Source organism: Sciurus carolinensis, chromosome 5 (assembly GCF_902686445.1).
Source record: "Sciurus carolinensis chromosome 5, mSciCar1.2, whole genome shotgun sequence".
In the NCBI taxonomy this organism is placed as follows: Eukaryota; Metazoa; Chordata; class Mammalia; order Rodentia; family Sciuridae; genus Sciurus; species Sciurus carolinensis.
Window position 1 is genome coordinate 36,592,201 of NC_062217.1, and position 15,603 is coordinate 36,607,803.

The window sequence follows — 15,603 nt, forward strand, 5'->3', positions numbered from 1 at the left end:
CATCTTTTATGGTTTCAAAGTATGTGGAAATCTACCTAAACATTTCATTTTCAAGCAGTTTATTTTGGCACAAAATCAGGAAAAATTGTCAAAATATTATACAAAATTAAAGCCATGGAAATGTAAAAAATAAAAAGAATGAAAGAAATGAAAAACTTTGAGAGATAAGTCACATGTTTCATACCTGGAGATATAGCTATGAAACCCATAGTCGAAAAACATGTACAGGATGTCAAATGCCAGAGTAATCCCAATAATGAAAGCATCTAAGACATTAAACACATCAGAAAAATAATGTTGTCTCCTACAATATAAAATAAAAATATGTTTATTCTCCCCAAGAAGGGATAGGAATATTTTAAGAGCACAAGTTATTTGACTCATCTTCAGTATGCATTCTACTTCAATGGTTTATTTAAAATGCATTGTCTAGACTAGAACAAGGGAAAATATAACATTAATGGAGAGTTTCCAAGCAGTAAATTTACACACACACACACATACACACACACACACACATATATGAGAAAAAGTAACAATATGGCAACTTAAGCTTAATAAATAAGAGATATAAACAAACCACTGAACCAGAGGCAAGCTTAGTTTTCTCCTAGGTAGATGAGAAAGGAAAAATGGGATGCTGGGCAGTTAGTGGAAACTGAATATCTCACAGTCTTAAAGCATTTGGGACAGCAAACAGTATACGAGAGGAGCTTGTGAAAAGGAGAAAGGTCCACTATTTTGAATTCATGGTCTGGCTATGTACCCACACTAGAAACCCAAAGGGCTTATGTGACCTCTGGTTAACTTCCAACCACCACATCTTCTTCCTCAACACTGGCTCCTTCAAACCTGAGCACTGGTCCTCTAGGGAAAGCTTCTGATTTTGAGGTAGCCTCTTTCAGATTTTGAGTAACCTGACAGTGGGCAAGTGTCTTTAGGTCAAAGGTATGAGGATAAAAAAACCATCAGGAAAGGAGACAAACTGCCTTTGGAGTTGCTCTGGAAAAAGTGAGTCTAGGGAACTTTCATCATGACTTCCACAACAGTATTGGCTCACCCATTATTACCTTCTCAGAAAAATAGCAAGCAGAAAAACAAGTAGAGAAACAGCAAGTAGAAAAACAACAACAACAACAACAACAACTGCTGTCTTAGTATAACCAAGTCTTGCCGATGGGATGAGCATGCCTCAGATCTCCTCCATACCTTCACAAAAGTTCTCATTTTAATTCATGCAGGGATTATTCATGATCTATTATTTTGTATTTAACATATTATAAACTCATTTGGAATTCAACTCTTAATGAAAGTATTAATATTTGTACTTTACACACGTTCCTCTTCCAAATGTACATGTAGATACATCAGGTGCCTGGTCCCTTTTATCTACTGAAGGAACCATCTAGAATATATTGCTGGAGACTGTAGTGCCAATTGCAATAATAACATTATTAAAGCCCCATCTATGATAAATCAGGTTTGGATTGTTGTTTCTTTGGGAACCATGCCTTCAAGGAGAATTATTTTGATAAAGAGAAGTACATTTAGTTGGATTAACCTGCTAATTATTTTGGGATACTTCTTATAACAGTACAAAATAGTTTTACATTATAAAAAAATCAAACTTACCCTACTACATATATTTGAAGAAGAATATCCACGACAAAAAATAAAGCAATAGCTAAAGAACTTATTCGATATTCCAAAGGAATACGCATTTGTCTCTCAGCAAAAATTAGGTCACTAACAACAAGATACACATCCACAAAGATCAGCAAAATTCCAAATATTCTAAAATAAATAAAGATAATAAACATAATGGGGATTTGCCTCCATAGTTAGACAATATTAAACTCAATGATTAGATACCAAAATATCAATATGTAGGATTAAACTGTCCATTGACAAAAAGAATTGCATTGCCTTAGAATCTTAAAAAAAAATCACTTGGTTTTCACCCAATAGGAATAGTTGTTTGTGAATAAAATTCCCACCAAATCACTATAAGGTATGTTAAACATGTTTTCCTATAATAGATACATCAGACTAACCTAAGATAGAACTGGAAAACTATGTGTGTAAACTCTTTTTAAATTTTGAAAACCTCATAAGGAGTTTCTACCAATTTCTTATCATAAATAAAACCTCATTAATCTGAAAAATTTTAAAGAATTTAGTAATAAAACCCAAGTGAAAGCATGACTAATGTAAATCCTTAAAAAAAACCCACTTCCCCACCTTTTTATTAGTACATTATAATTATAAATAGCAGTGGGATTCATTTTCACATATTCATACATACATGTGATATTATAGAATAATTTGGTCAATACTATTCCCCAGTATTTCCCCTTTCCCACTCCTCTTCCTCACTGTGTCCTTTCCTGTACTGGTCTCCCCTCCATTTTCATGACACCCCACTCCTACTCCCACCTCTGCCACCCTTTCTTTTCCTTTTTCTTCTCTAGCTTCCACATAAGAGAGAAAACATGTAAACCCAAACCTGAGTTTAGCTTATTTTGCTTAAATAAATGTTCTCAAATTCCATCCATTTTCCTGCAAATGACATAATTTCATTCTTCTTTATGACTGAATAAAACTCCACTGTGTATATACAATACATTTGCTTTATCCATTCATCTGTTAATGAACACCTAGTCTGGCTGTGTAATTTGGCTAGTGTGCATTGTACTGCCGTAAACATGGAAATGCATATATTGCTACAGTATGATGACTTAATTCAAAAAGACCATTTTGACCAGTAAGATTTTTTTTATCAGTGAGATTTTCAGAAAATACATTATTACATATTCATGGGCACTCCTAAAACAGTGATAGGCACATGAGAAGGAATTCAAATCCATACATATTTCCACAATTGAACTCTTAAGTGCCATTCTCATATATTTTAAAAACATTCCCCGTAATTTGATTATATTATTTGCATGATCTATGAGGATCAATTAATTAGACGTCAGAGTGTTTTTTAATAATGCAACTCAAATAAAAATATTATTAATTTAAAAGGAAGCAATCACATTGGTATATATTGAATCATAGTATTAAATCTTCCTCTCATGTGCAGAAGAAACCTAAGTAAAATGTTTTCAGAATTAAGCAATTCTGGATGCATAAGGTATTTAATAAAACACTTTACCTATAATTACAGAATTTTAAAATGCATGCTTCATTATTTTTACTTTCATAAGTAGAAAAAAATGAATCTGCCACTATTTAGACTCAGGCAAATGTTTTTTTGGGAAAAAAATGTTTAGAGCTTTATTTATACATAGCAGTTGGGTTCATCACTATATGCTCATTCATGTATAGAAATCAATTTCAGTTCATGAGACCCCCTTTTCCTTGGAAATATTAATGTTCAACTTAAACCAAAATTCCAAGAGAATTAGATTATATTCAATGTGGTTACACAGGCTATTTAGCAACATTTTGAGAGTAGAAATGCTTTTTTTTTTTTTTTTTTTTTTTTGGTACTAGATATTTAACCCGGGGGCAATTTACCACTAAGCTACATTCCCAGTTTTTTTATTTTTTATTTTGAGACAGGTTCTCACTAAATTGCTTAGGACCTTGCTAAATTGCTGAGGCTGGCCTTGGACTTCTGATTCTCTAGCCACAGCCTCCTGAGCTGCTAGGATTACAGGCATGTGTACCTGGCAGATAGGTTTTTTATTTTGTTCTGTTTTGCTTCTTATTAAAAATGTTGATATTAAATGTCATAATCATTTCCTTTTCTAAAGTCTCACATACCTGAATGCAAAGGATGATACAATAAAATCCACAATTTGCTTAATCTTGTCTCTACAAAAATTAATAAAAACAAATTAATAAAATTTCCTGTAACATATATTATGAATTAAACAAAAACAAGACCTTTATAAGAAAAAATAAAAATTTAACAGAAAAAATTCAGAAGTCGTATAAAAGATTGCTTTTTACTACTAACTAAAATTTTTACATTTCTGCTTCATGAGATTTTTACTTTTCTATCTAGAATATAGGTGAATAAAATGCTAAACTTTGGGTATTTGGTAGCATTTCCCTTGCACATAAAGTTCCAACTCCAACTTTATGGTACATTTATGGTAATATTAAACTTGGGATCATCAACTAAAGAAATATCGCATGAAGATGCAAGAGAATGGTAGACGAGAACTGTATTCCAGCCCCAGCCCTTTGGTTAACAAACTGCAGGATACTGGGCAAGTCATCAAACCTTTTCCAGACTTCAGTTTCCATAGCAATGCAACAAGGGATTTCAGGGATGGACATAGAGAATAGAAGATTCTCTTATCCTCTAATATTCACTTCTTGAAAGTAGACAGTCAGTGAACAGATAAACATTAATGAGTTTTATGTGGGGTTGCAAATGCACTTTGGAGGTAAGGAATCTTGGTAAGATATATTTCAAAGAAAATATACCCTAAAGATGGGGCTCTTTCCATTAATCAAAGGAACCATCAAAGGCCTGTTTTATGGTGCCTCCACTAATGCCACATTTCACCCTACTACTAGAGACAAGGGGGCCATCAGGGAACAGTTTCTTGCCCTACTAAATCTTTCAACATAGGACACAAATTACACCCTAAGTAGAAGAAGTCCTAAGACAGTACTCATAGCCTGTGCCCAAGATAGGAGAATGGAGAGAATAGATTCTAAGTAGATCTGAGGCATGATCAAAATCATCCATGGATGAATGCTGTTGGGTTGACTTGATATAGGGACAATTACAATCTTCCACTGTTCAACTGTATCTATCACATCTACCCAGGTTTGGAGAGCTAAGGATAAAGTGGATGGGGAACCATGTGGCCAAAAGAGGCAAATTATCCCCCAAGACTGCCATTCTCTTACTACAAGCCCTTTTGATCCCACACAGTCTATTGCATCTCTTGGTAGCAAGGAAATGCTATAATAAATCTGAACTTGCCTGACACAGTTGATCATATGGAACCATGCCTCACAGAATCACGAAGACATAAGGGAATGACTTGGGGTCACTTTAGTTCCTCCAATCTTTTTCAGTATCCTCCAAAAACTATTCTAAATAAATATACAAATTAACTTTGTAGTTGTTGTTAAAAACATTGTATTATGTAAATGTAGCTTCAAACAGTGAGTGCAGTTTGCAGGGTAAGGACTGTGATTCAATAAACCTATATCTGGGAAAAGTACTGCTCATATCTGAGGGGAGTGGACAAATACTTCAACATGCAGCAACTCAAAGCCTGGCAGTCATGTACCTTTCCTAAAAATAATTACTCAGATTTTTTTTTTTTTTTTTTTGGCGGTGCTGGGGATCGAACCCAGGACCTTGTGCTTGCAAGGCAAGCACTTTATCGACTGAGCTATCTCCCCAGCCCCTAAAAATAATTATTCAAAGCAATGCTCAAGTCAATAGCAATGAAGCAAAATGAAGATGTAGGAATAAGAAAGATGTCTTATAAAGGTGGTAATCAAAATCAAAGAAACTCAAAACTATATATAAATAATAACAATGTAGCAAGGAAATATAGCAGGTAGAAATGCAAATAAATTAAAAGCAAAAGAAAAAAATTCTTATTAAAAGAAACAGATCAACAATAGTATGGATGTGCAGGCTTTCTCATCAATTTAGGGATTAAGGCTTGGAAGAAGAAACAAAGTATGATGATAAAAGTAAGATGACAAAAAATAAAACCAAACACGCCAGTAGTCACAAGTACACATTATTCTCATGTTAAATATTGACAGTACTTTCAGATAAGTTTAAAAACTATATGTGAAAAAAACTAAATGTACTTTATTCTATACATGAGAAAAAAACAAATTTAAATGGTAGTTTGAAAATAAAAAGACTGACAAAGATATGACATGCTAAATCTTAAAACACTAAAAGTCACAACATTAATATCAAAGGAATTCAAAGCAAAAATATTAACGATATGAGACATTTTATATCAATAGAACACAGAACCTACAAAACACAAGAACACATTTAACAAGTACTGTAGTGGGGGCTGGTCCTGTCTCTCTCTATTGGATATTATTTCTTGAGGATAGATGCTGGAGGAAAGGAGGAAGTCATGATTCAAAGCCCTAACAACACTGGGGTGATTCTATGGTCTTCCTGCTTTCATTTGAAGGGCTCTGGCTTTTTATCCCAATCTATGCACAACATAGAAGGCCAAGATTACTAGATTATAGTGTAATTCACATTGAATACAGTAGAATCAGGCTTTAACCTGGGAGAAAAGTAGATACCTTAAGATGAAATGTCTGGGCAGATGTTTTATTTAATGTATAAAATAAATAAAAAACATAGCCATTTTGGTGGATATATTTCAAGTACAGAAAAACTCTCATACTTTTCTAAGTGTGAAAATAATGGCATAAGTCACAAAGAAAAGTATGAATATATTCAATTGCATAAAGATTATAGTTTCTATAATGTGAAAACTGAAGAAGTTAAAAACATGTCATCTCAAAATATGCTGAATTGATATGTTGATTAGTTCAAGTTGAAATTACTCAAAAAACTGTAACTTCATAAAAGGTCATTTGACCTTTTGGTAGACGCAAAAAGCCATAAAGATTCTTTTAGGAGGAATGTTGTTATGGTTTGTATCTGGAATGTCCTCCCAAAGTTCATGTGTTAAAGGCTTGATCCCTAGTGTAGCAAAGTTCAGAGGCAGGATTTTGGAGAAGTGATTGGATCACAAGGGCTCTGACATCATCAAAGGATTAATCCATCGATAGTTAAGTGGACTACTGTGATGTGGTAGAAACTATATGGAGGCATAATTGGAGGAAGTATCTTGTCCCTGTCCCTTCTCCTCCCATCCCACCTTCTGTCTCTACTTCTCACCTACCATAAGCCAAGCAGCTTTCCTCTGCCACTCCTTGCCCCCATAATATTCTTTCTTACCTCAGGCCCAAAGCAATGGATCCAGACTACCATGAACTGAAACCTCTGAAACAGTGAGCCAAAATACCTCTAAGTTGTTTATGTCAAGTATTGTGGTCACAATTTGAAATAATAAGGACTGCAATGAAACAAATAAATAATTTCTGAAGTAACCTTAATCTTCCACTAGCCTGTATATCCCCCCTCCCACATGTCTCTTAGTTACATCCCTAGAATTGACTGCCTTAGCTTAGTAATCCCTTTGTCCTATTATTCCTTCAAAAATGCATTGTCTTTTGTAGAAAACATAAAAGCATCGTCTTTGGTCACTTCTTTATACTTGACTCTCTTGTGAAGATCCCCATGTACATGTAAATTTAATAAAACTTTTATAGCTTTCCCTAGTTAATCAGTTTTTTTTTAATCAGTTGGGTTCCTAGATCTAGCCAAAGAACTAAGGGAGAAGAGGGGACCTCTTCCCTCTCCCCTACAAAAGCAATTTTTAAAAAATTTGGCAATATTTAAAAATAAGAAGTGGGAAAATGGCAGAGAAATGAGAACAACAGATTAATTGTGTCTGTCTCATCACATCCATTGCTCTTCATATGTTGTGCTTCTCTTCTAGCAGTTTACAACATTCTAGCTCAAAGACAGTGGGAAGCTAAGGATTTTCTTATAGACTGTAGCTCTGTGTTGCTTTTTACCTCTTCTTCATGGACCCACATTTAAAAAAATGTTTTTTTAATTTTTTTTATTTGTTCTTTTTAGTGATACATGACAGTAGAATATATACAAAAGCAATTTAACTTGGGGACAATTCCAGTCCTACATAAGATAAAAAAGGATTGATATACCAAATAAAGAACTTTTCAATTCAATGATAGACACAATCACCCTGATTTTAAATGAGCAAATGAACTTTGAATATGATGAATTTCTATTTTCCTATCATGAGCTTGTTATTTTACTTTTTTATTTTTATTTTTTATCAGAAAATCTATAAAACTTTAGATTTTCAAGCTGGGTGCGGTGGCGCATGCCTGTAATTCCAGCAGCTTGGGAGGCTGAGGCAGGAGGATTGTGAGTTCAAAGCCAGCCTCAGCAAAAGCAAGGCACTAAGTAACTCAATGAGATCCTGTGTCTAAATAAAATACAAAAAGGGCTGGGGATGTGGCTCAGTGGTTGAGTGCCCCTGAGTTCAATCCCCAGTACCAAAAACAAAACAAAACATAGAGTTTTCATGTATATTATTTTACTTTCGTCATCAATTTCATATAATACATAGTAGGTAGATATCATAGATAGCTTTACTACTAGTTTATATTTGAATAAAGTTTAAAGAGGTTTAGTGACTTGCTGAATGTCAAGTGAATACAAGATGCCAAACTTTGATTCCAGCTTTTTCCAAATCCAAGACCAAAACCCTAGTATGAAACACCAGTGTTTTTCACAGGGACTACTGAAAACGCCTCCTATATCTATGCAATGAGTTTTTGTAGTTTAAGAAAATAATGTTTTATGTTGTGGCAAGAAGGAAATGCTTACTTTGCTCAATCCATCCAATCTTTGCCATAGCCCAGAACAGCCCATTACAGAAAATGAATAGGCAATATGCAGACGTATAATTTAATAAAGGGCAATATGAACTTGTCATTGATTGTGATGAAAAATATTACAGGAAATGGAAATTCAAAGTAATTGAATTATTTGCATTCATTAGTTGGCCCTTTGTTTTCCATATAATCTTTGTCTAGATACCAACAAATTGCAACAGTGACTAGTTAATTTTTAGTTTCTTCTTTGGCAGTAAATATTCTCTTTCCAACATTATCACAAGCTGATAAATGTTTAAATAATAAGCCAAGAGAGAAGCAGAAGAAAACTCTCCTGAACATTTCTTCAGTTCAGACACAAGCGATTTTAAGGATGAATTGTTTTGTTACAATGAGTACATATAAAAATGCAATCAAATCAGTGCAACAGAAAGTACTCCAGGTGACATTACTCAGAAACATAAAATTAATAAAATCCCAATGAGCATGAAGGGGACTTTACTCAGCAAAACAGATTCCATTTCAATCAGTCCCATTTATTCTTAGACAAAATCTACAAAACTGGAAATCGGAAGATACCCAGGAAAAATGAGAAAGAACCACCATGAAGGAATAAATAACATCCCTCAATTCTGTCAAGAAACTTTGAAATAAAATTACTGTCTATAAAGGATATTTCAAACTACAAAAAATGCTTATTTGTGAGTAGATGGAAATATTTTCTTCAAACATGGTACCTGTCTGTAAATTCAATTGCAGTATATATTGTGTACACTTCCTCCCATACATTTTAATATCTTTTCATAGTTTTCCTTTTTGTATCAGTACAAACATTGTTTTCCCAAAGGTAAGAGATATGCCAATGACTCCCTCCCTCCCACCAAACTTCAAACTGACTTACTGATATGATTTGTTAAAGTCACTAAATTCATCGTCGTCATCGTCATCGTCAAACATGGGGAGTTGTTCTAACAAACTTCAACCACCAACAAATGCAAAAATACATCATTAAAGATTTGCCACATGGAACAGTGAAAAAATTATTTGAATAAGAATTCCCTGAATTTAAAGGACATAACTTTTTAAAAAAAACTTACATAATCATAGCCCAGAATACTCTTATTTTCTCATGGATATTTACAAGACTGAATTTTGCACATTTTTCTCTTCTCTCTTGGTCTCTGTCTGTGTCACTCTGTCTCTGCCTTTCTTAATATACACACATTCATATATATGTTCTCTATATGTCATATATATATCACCTATATATCATTTTATATTGTATAAGTATGTATATACATATGCATATATCAGTAGTCTTCAATGACACCATCATTGAAAGTTGATATATATCAAAAACCTATCGAAGTAGTCAAAGATTACCAGTATTATTTTATTCAAGTAAGTGTTAAGAATTAAAAACATGTAAGAGACAAGTGACTTCAGAGACTTTCTCTTTTTTTGGTTGAAATACATATAACTGTCCTACAATTTATTATCTGTTTGAATTCTAAAAACTTACATGTCAACTTGGTATTTGGAAACTGGTATCATTTTTACATAAAATTAAGCCTCATGTGATGGAGAGATGATCTTGGTCCTCACAAAACAACCTAGTGAATCAAGTTTAAAGTGCAGTTTTTTACACCTCACCAACAAGGTGTACCAGCATTTTAGGGTAAATTTATTTCACAATTCACCTTGAGATTTTGTAGGTACTCATAAGTCTTTTCCTTTCTAATTTTCTGATTCTCAATTCCTTCCACCATTCTGTATTTCACAAATCATGGATGTCCTTTTTTCACCATTGTATAACAGGTTTCAAGTCACTGCAGGACTCAGACAAGGAAGACAAGGAACCCATTCTGTGTGATAGTGGGTTTGGGTTTGGAGCACCAGTCTCACATGGTGGCAGAACTCTGGAGGGTGAGGATCTAGTAACTGTGTTTTTTTTTTTTTTTTTTTGCTGAAGGCTCCACTTCTCCCTGCCTGCTGCTACCTCCTTCTGGCTGTATATGGGATTATCACCTCTCTCGACCACTCAGAAGAGTATCATACAGAAATTCTCATACTTTCCTAAGGCTTTTGACAGCTACTGACTAAGGATAACTAACAGATTAGGAGGAAGAAGCATTTTTCTTACAACTTTTTCCTCTTATATACAACCAAGGCAGCAAAGTACCTACAGACACTACAGCAAGAAGAAGACTTTAGAAAGACATTCTGTATTGTCACTGATGCTCCTGAAAATGAACTTTCCAAATGTCAGTCTCTTTCTGTATGTTTTCCTGTGTGTGTTTATTTAGAGCTTACCTTTCACTGGTGATTATTTCCTGAGTTTTCGTTGTGGATTGAGATGATACATTACTAAAGGTTAAAAAAAAAAGTATAGAGAGACACCACATGATCTTCTGAACTTGACTTTTGGTTCAGATTAACTACAATTACTCTTTAATTTACAAAAAATATGATGACTTTTTTTTTCAGTAGTGGGGATGGAACCCAGGGTTTCAAGCCTGCTAGGCAAGTACTATAGCACTGTGTTTATTTCCAGCCCAAATGCCCAAACATGTTGAAATTAAAAATTCAATTTAAGTATTTCTAAGCTGATTTTTGAAGCAGAAACAAGATTTTTTCTTATATTTTCTAAAGGTATTGTCTCAATACAAGTTATAAAGACCATAAGTTATAGATAATGGTAGATAATCTAGTACAATTGAATTGGTACTCTAGAACATTTCTGTGTGGAGGAGAAGGGGTAAGATGATATAATAAATTAAAGCAAAAAACAAACATTTTTTCATAATTTCAGATAGACCGATCAGGTGTTTTGAATGTTCTCTCAATTTATTCTGAAAACTCTGAGATGAATGTTATGATCTTCATTTTGTAGACAAAAAAAAACCCGTAGAGGTATAGAGAAGCTACATATTTTGTCAATACAACACAATTTTAAATGACAGATTGAGGTTTCAAGGATAAATCTGTCTTATTCTGAAGTCTGAACACTTTAAGTATATAATTATGCCAAGTCTATACAGGTCAGATTACTTCTAGGTAATGATTCTTTTTAAGCAGGAGATGGTTTAAGACGGGGATTTCTTTTTCTAATTAATCATTAAGGAAAGAAAATAAACTGATTCATTGTTTTCAGTTGGATAATCAAACACAATAGATTAAACAAATTATTGAAAAAAACCCGCAACATAGTATGAGTCACACATAGAAACATGGTTTCAAACGTAAATCCATGATAGGCAATGCCTGGTTTGATCATAAGAACATTCTATTCTTTAAACACAAAGATAAAACACTCTCCTGAATTGTGTTGTATTGTATAGAGAAATTATATGTTTCAATTGATCTATTCCATTAGTTATTGTCTTATATGTTCTTTTCAACTAATGACATATATTTTCATGATGATCAATGGCATGGGCTAAGGCATATACTTGTAAATAAAGTGGAATATAATGTATAGAAAATGCAATTTAAAAAGTAAAAATAAAAAGGTTAATGTTATAAAATTCAAAAACAGCTCTTTGTTACTGACTCTAACTCCAATGTGTAAGAGTGTTTTATAGATGAATTAATTTCAAGATTTTTTTTCTCTTTCTCATTTTATTAACACATGCTAATTGTAGGGATTTGTTGTGATCTTTCCATACATGCATACAGTGTGCACTGATAATGTCAACTGCCCTTTTTCTACCCTTGCCCCCCTCATAGCACTCTTCCCAATACCTAGTAATCAATATTCTACTTTAAGGTCAGCCATTTTTAGTTTCCACATACAAAAGGGAATATGTGACACTTGCCTCTTTGTCTACTTTTTTTTTCTTAACATGATGTCATCCAGTTCCATCCATTTTGGAACTTCAAATGACAGAACTACATTTATCTATATAGCTTAATAATACTCCATTGTGTTATCATACTTTCTTTATCTATTCATCTGTTGGGGCCCATATGCTGATTCCACATCTTAGATATTGTGAATAGTTTAGAATAAGCATGGGCATGTGTATCCTGTTCTGTAGGTTGTCTCTTTATTGTTTTCTTTGTTGTGCAGAAGCTTTTTATTTTAATATAATCTCATTTGTTAATTTTTTGCTATTAAATTTTTTGATGTTGACTTCATTTCTTTGGATATAGACCCAAGAGTGGTACAGCTGGAGCATATGGTAGTTCTGTTTTAGTTTTTAAACCTTCATACTGTTTTCTCATATTGACTATACTAATTTACATCAACTGTGTATGAGTATTTCCCTTTCTCAAATACTGGTGAAAGATATCAGCCAAATTATATTGTTATATTGTGTGCATGTGTGAATAATTAACATCCAATCATTATGTAAACTACAATAAACCAAAAAACAAAAAAAGGAAAAAAAGGAGAATTCTCCTCTCTCCACTTCCTCACCAGCATTTATTAACTTTTTGTCTTTGTGAGAATAGACATTCTAACTGGAGTGAGATTATTTCATTATTGTTTTGATTTGCACTTCTCTTATGGCTAATGCTATTGAGCATTTTTCATGTATTTATTGGTCATCTGTAATTTTTCTTTGTAAAGGTATCTATTCAGATCATTTGCTTATTTTTAAATTGTATTACTCGTTGTTAGGTTTATTGAATTCTTTATATATTCTGCATGTTAGCTTTTTGTCAGATAAACAGCTGGTAAATTCTTTCTCATATTCTGTAGGTTCTCTCTTTACTCTGTTGATATTTTTCTTACTGTGAAGAAGCTTTTTAAGTTGATGTAATCCATTTTTTCTTTTCTCCTGTACTTTGGGAGTCTCATCCAGAAACTCATTGCCTGCACCAATATCTTGAGTGTTTTCAGTATGCTTTTCTCTAATAGGTTTAGAGTTTTGGGTTTTACATGGCTCTTTGATCCATGTTGAGTTGATTTTTGTACAGGATGACAGACAGGGGTCAAGCTTCCAGTCTTTTGCTGTGGTTACCCAGTTTTCCTAGCACCATTTGGTGTAGAGGTTGTCCTTTTCCAAAGTATGTTTTTAGGACCTTTGTTGAGAATCAGTTAGCTGTCAATGTGTAGGTTTATTTCTGAGTTCCATTTGGTTCCATTGAGCTGTATGTCTGTTTTTATACTATATCATTTTGCTTACTTTTGCTCTGTAGTATATTTTGAAATCAAGTATTACAATACCTCCAGCTTTACTTTCTTTTCCCTCAAGTTTACTTTGTGAATTCAGTTTGTTTTTTGTTTATGTTTTGAACACAGGAGAACCTAACCACAGAGCCACATCCCCAGCCCTTTTTTATATTTTATTTAGAGACAGGGTCTCACTGAATTGCTTAGGGTCTTGCTAAGTTGCTGAGGCTGGCTTTGAACTTGTGATCCTCCTGCCTCAGCCTCCCAAGCTGCTGGGATTATAGGCATGTGCCACTGCATCTGGTTCAATTCAGGGTCTTTTGTACTTCCACATGAATTTTAGGATTGTTTTTTCTAGCTTTGTGAAGAATGTAATTGATATTTTATGGGGATTGCATTTAACAAGACTAAATTTTAGTTTTTAGGTACCCCTCTCTCTTGGCTCATCTCATTTTATGACTCTCAAGTACATCCACCATCTTTAGAGAGTCACAAATTGGTCTTTCTTGCCCCTCAAACAAATGATGTCAGGAAACTAGAAATCTGAGGCAGGGTCTTCACTGAAAGTGATGATGAGTATGCATTTGGGATACCAATCTCACATGGTGAGAGAGCTCTTGGCAGTGAAGGATATAGCAAGAGTTTATTAGCTTCCTTCTCTTCTGCTGAGGGCTCTTTGCTCCCTGCCTGCAGTTACCTTCTTACTTCCAAATGGATATCTTCTCACCCTTAGCCTATTTTAATGGTGTGTCATATACAGGTATGCTGGTACTTATCTAAGTGAGTTGGCTGCTAATAACTAATGATGAGACTAGGAATAAGAAGTCTCCCTCTTTGACCAATTCCTCTTCTTTCTTTCATGAACCAAAACACCAAGACTATTCTATACAGCATCTTAGCATGACAAGATACTAGAAAGAGTATGAAAGGAACTCTGCATTCCCATTCACAGGATTGACAGTGAATATCCCAAATCACAATCTCTCTGTAGGCTGTGTGCATGTGCAGGCAAATATCTAAGGTGTGCACACACACATACACGGATGAATTCATTTTTATCTTACTGGGTGTTGGTGAATCCACTTGAGGATGTTGTTTTCAGTTCAGATGCTGTAAAGCTGAAGTATTAAAAAAAAAGGTACATGGTAAGATTCTGAGTGACTTCCTATAATTACAGTTTTAGTTTAAATTTAGTTACAATCAAAATTCAATTTAAAAACCAGTTGACCAGGGCTGTAGCTTAGTAGTAGAGTGCATGCCTAGCATGGAAAAGGCCCCAGCATTGTAAAACAAAAAAACATCACATGTAAATCACTTATCTGAAATTGATTAAGTCATATTTTCCAGAAATGATGCTTTATATTTTTAATAAATATTTTAGTATTATCAAAAAAGGTAATGATTCAAATTTAAGTAGAATTGTTTACTACTGAATCCAAACCAATGCACAAAAGCCTTTAAGGTAAAATTTATTTCAAATTCAATGTCAGTGTACAGGAAACCATCCCTCCTATCCCATCTAATGTTCTTCCTAAGTCCTTCCTTCATCTCCTTACTTTCACACATCATAGTTGTCTTTACTGTTCCTCAGAAAGGGTATAACAGCTACTGGTTGAGTCAAAGCTCTTCAGTATGATATTGTTTTTGGTTTGGGGACACCTGCCTCAACTGGTAGCACAGGACTGGAGGGTAAAGGATACATGTAAGGTCCATTATCTTATTCTTTTCTGCTAAAGTTTCCTCTGTTCCCTGTCTATGGCTACCTCCTTATTGCTTCAAATAGAATTCTCTCTTCTCTTCACCCAATATGATGAAGTTCATATAAATAAAATATGAAAAATTCCTGAGGTTTTTGTCTGGTGGTTACTCAGGGTGTTAAACTCACCAGGAGGAGGAAACAAGTATGTACTTTTTATCCAAATTGATCCAAAAGGATATAAGGTGCCTACATATGATAGAAACTATTTTGAAACAGTATCAATGACACTGTATTACCATACTCCTATGAACTTCCAAAT

General features: G+C 33.8%; 1 protein-coding gene across 1 annotated transcript in view; it reads right to left on the reverse strand.

Moving 5' to 3' along the window:
- Positions 1-9,420, reverse strand: part of LOC124985551 (phosphatidylinositol 3,4,5-trisphosphate 3-phosphatase TPTE2-like) — a 51,163-nt gene extending 41,743 nt beyond the window's left edge. Inside the window, exons 1-4 of the mRNA XM_047554288.1 lie at positions 9,365-9,420; positions 3,775-3,825; positions 1,633-1,794; positions 185-304 (exon numbers count right to left, since the gene is read on the reverse strand). Coding sequence (XP_047410244.1) covers positions 185-304; positions 1,633-1,794; positions 3,775-3,825; positions 9,365-9,420 — 389 coding nt within the window. The remainder of the gene's footprint in view (positions 1-184; positions 305-1,632; positions 1,795-3,774; positions 3,826-9,364) is intronic.
- Between the last annotated feature and the right edge of the window lie 6,183 nt (positions 9,421-15,603).